Here is a 15,913-nt window from a genome sequence, read left to right on the forward strand (position 1 = left end):
AGGTCCTAATAACATTCACCTTGGATGCTACTATTCCTTCAATCCAAAATACCCAGGTTAAAATACAATTAGATTTGGGAAGCTAGGTGGTGCAGTTGATAGACCACTGGCCCTGGAGTCAGGAGGACCTGAGTTCAAATCTGGCCTCAGACACTTGACACTTACTAGCTGTGTGACCCTGGGCAAGTCACTTAGCCCCACTGCCTAGCAAAAAACCCGAAACAAAACAAAATACAATTCGATTCAATGGGCATTCTTGAGCACCTGCTACATGTTGTATTATCAGCAAAACAATAAACATATAGTAAGCACCTGATGTGTGCCAAGCACTGTGCTAAGTGCTGGGGATATGAAGAAAGATAAAAACAGTATCTTCCCTCAAGGAGCTCTCAGTGTTGTAAGAGTTTAAGACAATTATAAGACACAGACCCTGTATTCAAGGACTTTGCAACAGTTAAATAACAAAACAAAAAATGCAAAGTTATATGCCATTAACATTAAGTGCAAAAATAATATAGATAATAAGTACCATAGAGCTTCAGAAAAGAGAAAGGTTACAGTGGGCAGGAATGGAGGAGGATGAAATAGGAATTGAGTTAGGTCTTGAAAGGATTTGAATCAATTAAATAATTAGAGTATTGCCCTAGATGTACCAAATACTGTGCTAAATGCTTTGGAAAATACAAAAGAAGCTTCATAGATCCTTGCTCACTAAGAGCTCATAATTTAGTTATGGTAATATGTCTAACACATATGAAACAAACAGAAAATAATAATGACATTACAGAATGAAGTCTAAACTGTGTGATATGATATAATATAGAAGAGAGAGATCACTCCAGTCAAAGGAGGTTTCTTGAAGGATGGAATGAATGAATGAATTATTGAAAAAAACATTTATCAAGTATCATGAGCAAAGCATTGTGCCAAGCACCAGGGATACAAGCAAGGCCATTTGTGTTCTCAGGGAACTTGCATTGGATGAGAATGGAAGATTTGAGCAGGCGCTTAAAGGATGAATGGGACTAGTTAGATGGCAGAAAGAATTAATTCCAAGTGGGGTAGAGAAAAGAGTAAAGAACATTTTTATGGAAGGAAAGCAAAGGTAACAAGGTAAGAATGAATTTATCTTCTTTAGGCAATATCATCATCAGAGTAGCCTGGCTAGAGTGGAGTTTGTATTAGGAAAGAGTAGGAGATAAAAAATTGGGGGCAAAATGTGGAAGGCTTTGAATGCCAGATCAGAAGAGTTCAAGCTTTGTCCTGTGGGTAATGTGAAGCCCCTGAAAAAAAATTTTTAAGCTGAAAAGTGTCATGGTTAATGAAATCCTCTATTGTCATTCAACTGCTTTTGCATATATGTATATACATATACATATATATCTCAGAATAAAATGTTAAATATGAACAAAACTACCCATCACAAATCAGGTCCAATGTGGGAAGTTTAGTCAAAAATTCTTTCTGAATGGAATTGTTGCTTATACGTTGGCATACAAAACTCTCTTAATGAATTTAAGCCATATTCCAATTTAGTTACACAGGTACCTCTGTGTCTGATTCTTCCAAAGTTCCCATGGCAACATGGAGAGCTAAATGTGATTATTCCTGAGAACTAAGTGACCATAGCAACTGGATGACTGGAAATATGAGAGATTAGGTTAATTTGTTTGTAGTCATGTCAAGCCATCAATCAATACTTATTAAATGCTTATTACATGAAAGAAACTGTACTGAGTGATGGGACACAAAGACTAAACTGGAACAGTTCCTTGCCCTCAAAGAATTTACATTCTAATAGGGGAGACAACTCCTCCGTATATAATATACATGTATATATACATGTTTATATATGGCATATACACAAAATGAATACAAAGTAGTTTGGGGAGGAGGTGCCTTTGTAGCTGGATGGAAAGGGACTAGAAAAGGCTTCATGAAGAAGGTGGAGCTTGAGTGAGTCTTGAAAGAAACCAGGGACTCTGAGAAGTGGAAGTAAGGAGGAAGTGTTTTCCATTTATGAGGACTGTCCAATGCAAATCCATGGAGATATGAGGTGGAGCACCGTGTGTGCAGAACAGGGAGGAGAGGTCAGTAGGGTTCTCCTTAAGTTTCTGGGTAGGCAGCCAGCTGAAGTACTGCTCCCAGGAATCTATAGTAAAAGCTCACCATCTTGGGAAGATGTGGGTCCAATTTAGCTGGTGCTACTTTGAGTTAGACTAACCCTTTCTCCAAGCTCCACAAACTTGTATAAGTCAAAAGGCAAGATTTCCATGATCATAGAACAGGCCAGTCAATTAAAGTTTGTCCTGATTTGGGACTGTGTTTCATAGGATCATAGATTTAGAGTAAAGAAGGGGCCTTGGGAATTATATCAGATGGTGGTAGAGTAGGTAGAATGCTGAGCCTGAAGGCAGGAAGATCTGAGTTCAAATTGACCTCATACTAGTTTTGTGACCTTGGGCAAATCATTTAACCTCTATCTGTCTCAGTTTCCTCAAATATAAAGTGGGGATGATAATAGCACCTACCCCAAAAGGTTGTTGTGAGGATCAGATAAGGTAATACTTGTAAAGCACTTATAATAATAGCTAACATTTTTATAGTGCTTATTATGTACCAGGCACTAACACTTTGTAATTATTATCTCATTTGATGTAGGTACTATATAAATCCTTTTTCCCTTCTCTCCTTAACTCTTTCATTTTATAGATGAGGAGTTGTTGGTCTTTGCCATCTCAGTTTGGATGTAAGCACCCTTTGACAAATTATTCAATTAAAGCCAGCTGATTCCATAATAAACTCTAGACAGGACCTGGAATACATTCATATACTCTACCACTGATTCCAGCACCAATGTTAGAGCTGGCAACTCCTCTGGTTGTCTGACTCCACACAAAGATGGGGATCCAATGTATGTCAGCATCATTTCAGAAACTCCTCAAAGTTGCTAAGCAGCAGGCTACCTCATCAGATAAGAGAATCACCATCTCAGATTTAGAGGGGACTTCATAGGTCTGCTTCATCCAACCCATACCTGACCACGAATTCTGTCCTCAACACTCCTGATAAGTTGTCATCCTGACTCCATTTAAAGGCTTCCCACTACCTCCCAAGAGAGTCCGCTTCCTCCAGAATCAAGATCAGTGTGGAGGGGGATCCATAGAGGTATCAATAGCAATGATGGGGTGCACCAGTCACTGCTACCTCTCCAGTAATTCTCTGAGGTCAGGGACTATGTCTCACATTTCTTCCTTGCTCTCCCTAGTGCTGAGCACAGTAGATTGCATAGGGTAAACACTCGAATGTTTGTCAATAATTTAGGGTAATAGTTGAGGTGTTTCCTTCACTGTTGCATCATGTAAAACTTATGCATTATGTAGACCATTGCATCAATTATGCATTATGTAGGACATAAATGATATACCTACCCTCTTCCACCACTGTAGTCAACTAAAGGGAGTCTAACACAGAGTCAATGTTCATAGAACTATTCTGATTTGCCTAACAATGCTTCTAGATGTGAGGAAAATCACCTTTTATCTTTTTTTTTTAAAGGCAATCAGGGTTAACTGACTTGCCCAGGGTCACATAACTAGTAAGTGTCAAGTGTTTAGTCTGAGGCAGGATTTGAACTCAGGTACTCCTGACTTCAGGGCTGGTGCTCTATCCACTGCACCACCTAGCTGCCCCTTTTTATCTCATACCTATTTAATTTTAGAGAGATTCACTGTTCATGTGAAGTGTTTTTCCAAGCTGTATGTATTTGTGGGGCAGCTCAGTGGGGCTATATATCCAATGCCTGTGTTAGGGATAATTCTTTGAAGCGGTATAAATCTTATTAAAGAAACTATAGTGTTCTGGGGTTTGATGCAATCAAAACAATGTAATCCACAAATAAGAGTATCTGAAGGATCCCACCAGCTAAAGGAAATCCACTCTGTGCAAGGCATTCTCCACGAGCGTGGCAAACATATTTGGTAAGCATTTGTCTCTCTGTTCTATCACTCATTTGTGGGAATAGGGAGAGGAACAATATAAGGACAGTGCAGCTAAATGGAAATCTATATATGTTTTCCATGGAGAAGCAACTAAAGAAGTCCATGGAGTTGGCTCCACTGGGCATACAAGGGTAACAACAAAAATCATTTCATAGAACACTTAGCCATCTTGCCTTGTAATACTCATGATGAATACTAAGCCCAAAGATCACCATGGGGATCATTATAATTTACGTACCAATTATCTGTCGCAAAGGATAACAAGGTAGAGAAATGCTATGAATAACTCAAAGCCTTCTGACTTAATCAAACCTAAGCTATAAAGCTTGATGACTTTGATATAAAGGTGGGCAAGGGGAGAATGGTGAAAATAAGTTGGTAAATATGGCTCAAGTTCAAGAAACAAAAGAAGCAAAGATTTGAAAACTGTACAAAAGCCTCTTGACCCCATGTCTTTGGACTAGTAATTGAAAAAAAAAATCTGTCTTCCAAAGACCCTAAATTATATTGTTATTGTTCAGTCTATCCAACTCTTTGTGATCCCACGGACCACAGCACACCAAGTGCTTCTATCCTCCCCCATCTCTCAAAGTCTGTCCAAGTTCATGTTTATTGTTTCCATTATTTTATCTATCCATCTCATCCTCTGCCATCCCCTTCTCTTTTTGTCTTCAATCCTTCCCAACACCAGGGTCTTTTCCAATGAGTCCCATCTTCTCGTTATGTGACCAAAATATTTAAGCTTCAGCTTCAGTATTTGACCTTCCAGCGAATAGCCTGAATTAATTTCTTTAAGTATTGACTGATTTGATCTTCTTGCTGTCCAAGGGACTCTCAAAAATCTCTAGCACAATTTAAAGCATCAATTCTGCTGGCACTCAGCTTTCCTTATAGTCCAACTCTCACAGTCATACATCGCTACTGGAAAAAACCATAGCTTTGACTATACAGACCTTTGTTGGCAAGGTGATATAGCTGCCTTTTAGTATGCTGTCCAGATTTGCCATAGCTTTTCTTTAAAGAGCAAGTGTCTACTCATTTTGTAGCACTATTTTATGGTTTTAGAAGCCTTGGGAATAGTTTTGCCTCAGGGAAGAAGGGATTAGCATATGTAAATACCCTACTTCTTTCCAATTACCTTTGTTTTTCCTCTTTCTCTAGGCTGGCTTCTTCTAAGTCCTGAGCTGGAACAACCACTGTGACCAACACGTCTAGCTTGTTAGGACCCTCTAACCTTCTTAGTTACATTCCTAAAGGTGGGGAAATCTCCTTTTCTCTTAATCTAAGGGAAGCATACTATTCTTCACTACTGAAATTTCTTCAGTTCCACTCTTGCTCACATTGCCACCTGTTGAGATCTTTTCTATCATTCCAGACTCACTCAGGTGCTGTTTCTATAATGAAGCCCGTCAAAGCTCTCATAACACTTTTTCTGGAACTCCCTTAGACATTTGCCAGTCAGTCAGCCAGTCAGTCAGTCAATAAACATTTATTAAGCACCTGCTATGTGCTTAGTGCACACCTACTATGTACTATTATGTGCCAGGAACTATGCCAAGTGCTAGAGATTAAAAAAAAAAAAGCCCTGACCTCAAGGATCTCATAGTCTAATATGGGAAAGGGCAAACAAATATGTTCAAATAAGTTATATACAAGATAAATAGGAAATAATTAACAGAAGGAAGCACTAAAATTAAGAAGAATCAGACAAGGTTTCCTGTAATAGATGAGATTTTGGTTGGGACTTGAAGGAAGCTAAGGAAGCCAGGAGCCAGAGATGAGGAAAGAGAGCATTCCAAGCACAAGGGATAGCCAGAGAAAATGTCTAGAGCCAAGAGATGGAGTATCTTGTTTTTGGAACTAGGTCCTAATTTGTACTATAGATACGCAGATCCTTGTCATCTCCTCTACTAGACTGTAAACACCTTGAGAAAAGGGACTGGGTTTAATTCATCTTTCTATCTATAGCATTTATCACACAAATACGCAGTACATAACTGTTTATTGAGTTGGAATTTATTCAAGATTAACTTTTTACTAGGAGATGGAATAAACAAACAATACCAAAAACCAAACCAATGATTTTTGGCCAATGTGATTAAAGTCTAACCACATGTTGTTTTAACTGCCACAAATTAATGGGATACTTTTCTTTTTCCTCATTTTAACCTCATCCTGTCTTGGTTAGACTAAGAGGGGAAAAGATTGATAGAATTTTATCTGTAGGATATACTTCTGAAAATGAATTCAACATTACAAAAGGATTATTGAAGAAATAGTTAAAGTCCCAGGCCTTTCTGTTAACCCCCAACAAGGAAATTTTTAAATTTTCAATTCAGAATATCCTTAGGGAATATCAGAATTCAGAAACAAGATTTGGTGAAGGAAAAGCAAAGAAAGGCAGAGAAGTAATAGTAAGCACAGAGGTAGTTTTTAAGACACAGGGTGATAATTTTCCAGTGCATTTTAGGAGATTAAGAGTCTGGATATAGAGGACAATTGAAGGCTAAGAATGGCACACAGCAGATGCCTAGAAAATATTTGATTTGAAAAACTAAACTGAATCTAAGCCATTAAGAACTAGTAACTTTTCTTGCTGTTCAGGCAAAAAGTCATGAAGAGCATTCAGGTAAATGAGTCAAAGAAAGTGAAGTAAAAATAAAATTTCACTTCACGTTAATTTGTTTTCAGACTCATTCCCTCTTCTCTAATCCACCTCCTCACAACCCAATGGCACAGAATCTGTCGCTAGCAATTTGTATTTGGTACAGTTGGCAATACTCTTGCCTATGACAAAAATCAGTCCTATTTTCCAAAGCCTTTTACAATTAAAAACACACTTAAGTTAACTGTCTTTTGGCAAGGATGAGTCAGTCAAATCTTATAATTATCTCTTACTCAGATTTGCATATGAGAGGAATCATGCCTCCAAATGGAAAGCAGATTATCTCTAACTTGGGGAAAGTTGGCCCTAAATGCAAGGTCACAGAATGTATTGGCCATGTCTGAGCAATGGAAGCACACACATTTTAATGCTCCAGATCAACCAAATCAAAGCAACAGTGTTCAGTTACATTTTAGCATTAACTGCTGCTTATTCCAGGTTGATGTTATGTGAAAGGCAAATAATAGCATATGGGACTACTGAGCTTGGCCATGCAACAAATCCTGATTAAAGTCCCAAACATCTATGGGGTGGGCCAGAATCCATTTTCAGAGCTATTCAAAGGTTGGGTGCATCTCCTGATGTCTATCTCTTTAAACGAAGACAAAGGAGGCACTAGTGGACTTTAAATATACCCACACACTGTGTCTGAGATATACATGGCCATTTACGCAAGGAAAAAAATACACAGTACGTCATACCTGTAGCATTAGCTGCTCCGATCATTCTTCCTCGAATCAGTCCCTCTCGTTTGTCATTTCTTATTAATTTAACATTTTCAGGAAATTTTTCTTTCATATATTTACGTAGGTTTTCTTTCAAATAATCTAAAAATAGAAGAATAATCACATATTTATGAAACACAACCACACAGATATTCCCCCGTAAGTATTTAGTATTTGCTGGAATACATGACATAATTAGATTGGTCCACAGACCAAGTGAGTGTTAATTTGTATTAAGAAACTTTAATCTACTTTTAAAAATTTTGTTGAATAACAATAATAATAGCTGGCATTTATATAGCAATTTAAGTTTCGCAAAGTGCCTCACATATGTTATCTCATTTGATACTCACAACAACTTTAGGTAGATGCTATTATTATCCCAATTTTACAGATGAGGAAACCCAACACTAAGAGAAGTTAAGTGATTTGTCCCAGGTTACACAACCGGTAATTGTTTGAGATAGAAGTTGAACTCAGCCCTTCTTGATTGAACCCAATATTTCATCTGCTGTGCCACTTGGAAAAAAGAAGAGGGAGGGCAAGCACTTCAAAAATTTTTAAAAAATGTTTCGCATATGTAGCAATTGTGTACTTTGAGGATTCAATTGAAAAGAAATCCACAGTCTTCAAAGGAGTCCTACTTATAGTGAGTGACTGGAAAAAGGCCTCTATATATACATGTAAAGCCATGAACTGTGGCCATCGGGCCACAGTAAAGAGAGAGGAACCTAGAACTAGTAACCAAGTGAAACCATGACGTTTCAGAGCTAAACTGGGACCTTCAGGAGCTACAATAATCTGGAATTTCAAGCTGAATGCACTGAAAATTATGATATATGCTAAGAGATGTCAGCCAAGAGCTATTACCCTGGGAGTGAGTCTGGAGCAAGAAAATCAGCAGGAGCCATAAGGAAATAGGTAGGTAGAAAGAGGCAGAAGCTACATTCCATCCAGACCCTTGACTCCATTCACACTACTAGAACTTCACCTATTGGTGCTGAGTTTGCAGTGACTAAGATTAAACCTCTTGGGGAAAAAGGAAACTGAGCTCCAAACCAGATAGAGGATTATAACTTGATATTTCAAATATATATATATATATATATATATATATATATATATATATATAATATATATGCATATATATATGTGTATATATATATGTATATATATGTGTGTATATATGTGTGTGTATACACACACACACACACACACACACACACACACACACACACACATATATATATGCTTTGTTTCGGGGGCTTTGATATAGCCACCAATCTTTATGTGTCATTAATAATCTTTCCTATGTTTACTCCATTGGACTCATTATGCTTGCAGAGGACACTTAAGAGACACAAGCCACATTATGAACTTCATGTAACTGAGGGAAATGTACCATAGATATAATTATTAGACAGAACTCCCAAGATTAAATTCAGTCCATCTGTCAGGGAAGAGGGAGCTCATTAACATATAAATCACACATAACATCGTAATTTTAATTAATTATTGGTATCACAGTAGATCAGCAATCTCATTATTTTGTTCTTTTAGGTACCAAATATTTTTCATCTGCTCCTCTCATTACCCTCTTCATTAAACAAATTTAAGAACAAACTAAAAACAAATCCCTCAATAAATATCTACATAGTCTTGTAAAACAAATTCTTGTATTAGCTATGTCTGAAAATGTTTGTTCCTTTCTGCATTGTAACTTCTTCACCTCTCTGTCAGAAGTTAAGTGGACTGTTTCAGCTTCATTTTTTTGGACCTATGGTTTATCATTGAATTGAACAGAGTTCTAAATAGTGTCGAAGTTGTTTTTCTCTATAATATTGTTATCATCATCTAAATTGTGCTCCTAGCTCTGCTCACTGTGCTCTGCATCAGTTCATAAAAATCACTCCAGTTTTCTCTGAGACTGCCCATTTCATCTTTTCTTAGGGCACAATTATAATTCATTACATTCATGTAGCACTATTTGTCTAGTCATTTTCCAATAAGAGGACAGTCTGCTAGTTTCGAATCCTTGGCTACCATGAAATAAGCTGCCATAAATATTTTTGTACATCTAGATCCTTTCTCTCTGTGTGTTCTTTGGGGTAGAAGCTTAATTGTATAATTGGGACAAAGGGCATTTAGAACCTCTCTGAGAATAGTTCCAAATTGCTTTCCAGAGCGTCTAAACCAACTCACAGTTCTACCAGTAGAGCAGTGATGCGCCCATTTTCCCATGGCCCTTCCAACATTTGTGATTTTCTTCTTGGGTTATCTATGTCAATTTGAGAAGCACAAGGTTGGACCTCAAAGTCATTCTATTGGTATTTCTCTAACTATTAGTGATTGGTGATTGGTGATTTTTCACATGCTTGTTGATAGTTTGGATTTCTTCCTTTGAAAATTCATTCTTCATATCCTTTGATATGATATCCATTGAGGGATGGCTCTTCATCACATCAATTTGAATCAGTTCTTTATATATATTGGATATGAGGTCTTTACTAGAGAAAATTGTAGAACCTAACCCGTTTCACTGATCAACCTTTCTTTTTATTAACCAGTATCAAATCTTTTTAATGATTGCCATTTTGTAATAAAGTTTGAGATCTGGTAGTCACATACCCACTTCCTTCCTACTTTTTTTTTTATTATTGCATTTGAAGTTATTGACCTTTTCTTCCATGTGAATTTTCTTATTATTTTTTCTAGTTCTATGAAATATCTTTTAGGAATTTCATTGGTATAGTACTAAATAAGTAAATTAATTTAGGTATCATTGCCATTTTGTTATATTAGTCCAACTTACATATGAACAATTAATGCTTTAAATACTGCTTTCTAAATCCATTCTGTTGTCTTCTCTCATTTTAGAGGTGAGTTCATCCCATTTACAATCACAGTTACGATGGTTAATTGTGTATAAATTAATTATTTAATTTAAATCTAATGGCTGTGTCCCTCCGTCCTGTCCTCTTGTACCTGTACTCTTTATTCCCACCTCCCTCTTTATAAATAAGATAGTGGTAGAAGAGAGGAAATATACTTGACTCATGATCTTGTAAAACAGGCTGTTTCCTCTCTTAACAGCTTTTCTGTTCTCCTTACCCCACCCCAATCCCAGATTTTTACTCTTTTCTTCCTTTCCTTTTAATCTTCCCTTCATGTTCCTTCCTCCAATATGTTTTGTTTATGACTATTCTCTTACTTCCCTTATAACTATCCTTTGCCTTTCTGTTACATCCTTTCTAGCCCTCCCTTGTCCCTGTTCCCATCTATTTTCTTTTTGAATTTAATGTGTTTCTATACCAAGATCACTGTGTGTGATGGAGTAAGTGTATTCAATCTTCTTTTAATTCAGATGAAAATGAGGTTCATGGGATGACCCTTCCTATCACTCCTTCCTCAACAGTTTTATATATATTATATATATATATATATATATATATATATATATATATATATATTCTTCATCTTATGTACCTCTGTTATACAGTAGCAATTTCCTTCTTCCTTCTCCTTTCCTCTCTAGTAAAGACCCCTGCCTGCCTCCTGTTTTTGTCTTCTCCTAAGACCATTAAACACAACAAAACTCTGGAAAGTAGTCTGGCAGAAATTAGGCTTAGATCAACACCTTAAACTAAACTCCACAATATGTTTAAATGGATATGTGACCTTCATATTAAAGCTCATACCCTTTATTTATTATTTACACATCTTAGATTCCAAACCCTTATCAGAGAAAACTGTATTTCAGGTACACAGAGTCATTAAAGAAGGAATAAATAAGGGTATAACTCTGCTACTTACTGTGTGTCCTTGGACAAATCATCTTTCTGGGCCTCAGTTTCCTCAAGTGTGAAATTAGGAGGTTGGATTAGATCAGTGACGTCAAATTCAAATAGAAATGGATCTTGGATCCCTATAGGTTACATATTGACTTAAAAACCACAAATTAACATTGTTTGTGTTGTATTTTTATTTATGTTGTTAAACATTTCCCAATTACATTTTCATCTGGTTTGGGCCTAAATTTGACAGCTCTGGATTAGATAACTTCTAACATCCCTTCTAGTTGTAAATTTGTGATCCTTCTATCTTGAAAGAACTTTTATGGTCTCAGAGTTGATCCTGGGGCTTTATAGTTGATGATAGACACTAGATGGGTTGCAGTTTATGCTGACAGAGAAAATGCCTACATGATGAAATCACATATCCATTGAAATATTGTATCTCTGCATTTATTACAGGAAGTTGAGGAGAAGTTATTCTTTGAGAGCATTTTTATTTTTAAACTGTGTGTCATATAAAAATGAAAATGTAGAGAAATCTTATGGTCTTAGCTTTTTTCCAAGTTATGGTAGAATGGAATTGAATGGCACAGAATTAAGTAAATATGGATTCATCACCCAATTTGTTCAATCAATTTTATCTCATTTAGTTTTCCCTAGTATGATTATGAAATGATATGATGATGATGATGATATTCAGTCATGTCTAACTCTACATGACCTGATTTTGGATTTTCTTGGCAAAGATACTGGAATGATTTGCCATTTCCTTCTCCAGTTCCTTTTACAGATGAGGAAACTGAGGCAAACAGGGTTATGTGACTTGCCCAGGGTCACACAGCTAGTAAGGGTCTGAGGTCACATTTGAACTCACCAAGATAAGTCTTCCTGCCTCCAGGCCCAGCACGTTATCCACTGCATCACCTAGCTGCCCATGAAATGATATCCAACCACCTATTGTTCAATGAGTTCTCTGAAAGCAAGGTTGGGGGCCAAGTAGGGTCCTATTGGTAAGGTAATACAGACATTACCAAAAGCAATAATATAGAAGAGATTTTGAGATTCTTTAAATTTATGCATTTGAAGAAAAAGGAGGAGTATTGGTATTATTTTTGTCCTCTAATTTTTAGTTTATTTAAAGTTATCCTAATATTTCTATAGTGACTTAACAGCTTGTGTTGAATGAAAAAAAAATAAAAATGGGCATAGCTTGTGGACAAAAGCAAAATATACAGATTAAATATTACAGAAAACTGGTGCTACAATAGTAGAAACCAAGTTCATCAAAGGCCCATTGCCAGATATAGATATGGAAGAGAAGACTCAGCCTGATTCAGAGAGGAGGACAAAGGTATTCAGTGCTCCAATGAGGGGAGAGAGTAGAGAAAAAGCCTTATTCAGACTTGGACAGTGGCTTACAGTTTGAACCACCCATGGGACTCTAAAAGAATTAGCACAGCTGGACCCATATACACCAAAAAACAACCAGGTGGGTAGGGCAGCTAGATGGCAAAGTGGATAGAGCAGTGGCCCTGGATTCAGGAGGACCTGAGTTCAAATCTGGCTTCAGACACATAACACTTACTAGCTGTGTGACCCTGGGCAAGTCACTTAACCCCATTGCCTAGACCAAAAAAACCACCAAAAACCCAAAACAAAAAAACAAAAAACAACCAGGACCTATCTCTTCACAAGTAATGTGAGTCATGTGGACAACATAGGTCCAGAAAGAAGGTGGGACCCACAAGGATGGAGAATCGCTTGATGCCCCCTGGAAAGGGGAAAAGACCTTTCCTAACTATAGATTAGCACAGGTACTATTTCCTTCATGTTTTTGTCAGATGAAATAAAACCTGTCTTACGACCATTACTTTATTAGTCTGAATGCTTGCAGGACCCTTTTGGGTAGAGTTGTGAGTCAAATTTTGATGTCCAGGGAAATTGCGGGTTGTGGGAAAATTGAGCAATAAAGATTATTGAAAGTGGCACCCAAGGCAGATCAGATCCATCAGTGTCAGGGATTGGGATCCGCATGACAGAAAGGTGACATTTTTCTATTTCCCAGGAAATGGAAACCTAGTCCTCTGTCATTTTTCCAATTTTCACTTCATTCTAAGTTTTTCCTTAGAGACCCTGTTGTTGGTCACAATTGCTTTCAGTTGGTAATTTCAGCAGTCTGTTTTCCTCAAGTTAGCTAAACAAACTAAATGACAGTTACTCCTCCATGTGTGTTTGATTGTGTGTGTGTGTGTGTGTGTGTGTGTGTGTGTGTGTGTGTAAGAGAGAGACAGAGAGACAGAGACAGAGAGACAGAGAGAGAGACACACACACACACACACACACACAGAGGACAGAGACAGACAAAGAGACAGAGACAGACAGAGACAGAGAGAAGACTTGAGGACGAAAGACAAAAACCCTGTTGAGTGCAGGAGGAAGAAGACCCGGGAGAGAGAACATGAGAAATCAGAGATGCAGGAGAAGAATCAGTGCAGCAGAATAGAAGCCACATCATCTATCAATTTTTCAACCGATTCAGGAATAAGCCAGAAGTAGAACTACATGATCCATGCACCATGGCTTTAAAAATGGTTGGATCTTCTCATTTTTAAGCTTCTCATGCTCAAGGTAAATACAAAAATTATCACTTCAATTCTATGGAATTTAAATCCATATATTATGGGCTTGAAATTAGGGAAGTTAAGACTGTAAAGCAGAAGTCATATGGTCCAATCTTTTGCCATTGATATGTGCATGTGAGCTATGTCAGTCCTTTAAAACAAGTCTATTTACTCCTTGGAATTCAGAGCAGCCGTTTGGAGCTCTGGTGTTCACTGTTAATTTCCATACAGCTGTGGAAGAAAATAACCTGCCAGGGCACTTGGAAACAGCTGCCTACACATCATAACTGTAGTCATGCTGCCAAGGAGTCACTTGAACCTTCCAGAAATGATTGTGGTGTTTTAGGTAAAAAAAATCAAGCATGGTGTCCCCAGGATACTTTCTAGTTAGACAGAGGGTTGTTTGCAGAGCTCCTTCTCCTAAACAAGATGGTGCCAAGGGGTTTTGGATTTGTTCTACTGCAGCAGGCCACCCATTAGGGTTTATTGGTCAGGATCCCATTTATGTTGCATCACAAGTCTGTGTTTCCTTGTGGATGAGAGTCCTTGGAACTGGCCCAATGGAAATGGATTTAGACTTCTCTTTTCCCAGGAAAACAGAAGACTCTTGAAGTCATATTCTTACCATGTATAATGGCATGTGTTTTCCATGCAACATGAGAGGAGTTGAGTCAATTCAACAGACATCTATCAAGCACTTATTACTGTGATCTATGCTGAGGATACAAAGGCAAAACAACATAGTTCTCTCCCTCAAGAAAGAGGCATACAATATATATATACAAGTAAGGCAGCAGAAAATCTAAGGTGACTTCATGAGGTAGCATGAATAACAAAGCTGAATACCAAAGAAAGAAAAGTATTTGGGTAGACAAGGGATAAGGGATAGCTTCTATGTGTACATGGAACCAGGAGATGCTCTGTTGAGCCTGAGGGACAGCTGGTATTCAATTTGGCTAGAATTTAAAGCATACACCACGGAATAATATGAAATAAGGTTAAAAGATAGATTGAAGCCAGATTATGAAGAATGAGGAGTTTCTATTTTATTCTAAAGTCAGTAAGAATGCACTAAAGGTTTTTGAGCCAAGGAAAAACATGGTTAGACCTGTGACTTAGGAAGATTATTTTGGTCCATCTGTGGAGTTTTGATTGCGAGAGAAGAGTAGAACGGAAGGATAAACTAGGCACCTCTTAAAATATTCTAGAAGACTACAGGTGACAAGAATCTGAACCGGGACCGTTGCTGTGTGAGTGGAGATAGGAGGTTGAATATTAGAGATGCAGAGGGAGAATTTGAAAGCACTTGTCCACTGATTGGACAAGAGAAGTGAGGGAAAGCATTAAAGGTGGTTCTGATGTCATTAACCTGAGTGACTGGAGGGATAGTGGTGCCCTCAATAGAAACACGAAAGTCTGAAGGAAGGGCAAGTTCAATAATAACAATAATAGATAGCATTTATACAGTGACTTCAAGTTTGCAAAGCACTTTGCATACATTATATTATTTAATTGACAACCACCCAGTGAGGTAGGTAGCACAGACACTACCATCACTTTGCATTTAAGGCAACTGAGGCTCAGAGAGGTTAGATAGCTTGCCAATAGATGATGTTGGATGTGGAATCCAGACCTAAATCGCTCGATTCCATAATACGATACTTCTTCTAAATAGGTTTTTTTGGTAAATGAATTCAGTTTTGGATGCTAATCAGATATCTAAGTGGAGATGGATAGAAGGCAGTCGGTGATGTAGGAGCTGAGTCTCAGGAGAGATATTAGTGCTAGATACATAGATTTGAAAGTTACTTACATAAAGTTATAAAATTGAATCCATAGGTTTGAATGAGTTCAACAAAGACAAGAGCAGAGAGAGAGAGAGAAGAGGATAGAGCCTTGGGGGAGACCCATATTTAGGGAGTGGGGAGATCCAGCAAGGTAGACTGAGAAGAAGAAATCAGAAAGATAGGAAGAAAACCAAGGGAAGATAGTGTCAGACCATTGGGGCAGTCAACAAGCATCAAAAGCAACAGGAAAGGCAAGGATTGAAATGGTCATTGGATTGAGCAGATAAGAGGTTAGTGTAACTTTCATGGATATCTTCCAG

The 15,913-nt window shown here is 37.6% G+C and overlaps 1 protein-coding gene across 1 annotated transcript in view; it reads right to left on the reverse strand.

Annotated features, from left to right (window-relative positions):
* Positions 1-15,913, reverse strand: part of LOC110223882 (polypeptide N-acetylgalactosaminyltransferase 11-like) — a 74,537-nt gene that overhangs the window by 28,953 nt on the left and 29,671 nt on the right. Inside the window, exon 5 of the mRNA XM_021009612.2 lies at positions 7,368-7,493. Within this exon, the coding sequence (XP_020865271.1) occupies positions 7,368-7,493 (126 nt within the window). The remainder of the gene's footprint in view (positions 1-7,367; positions 7,494-15,913) is intronic.

The sequence above is a fragment of the Phascolarctos cinereus genome, unplaced genomic scaffold, assembly GCF_003287225.1.
Source record: "Phascolarctos cinereus isolate Bilbo 61053 unplaced genomic scaffold, phaCin_HiC Scaffold_1;HRSCAF=81, whole genome shotgun sequence".
NCBI lineage: Eukaryota > Metazoa > Chordata > Mammalia > Diprotodontia > Phascolarctidae > Phascolarctos > Phascolarctos cinereus.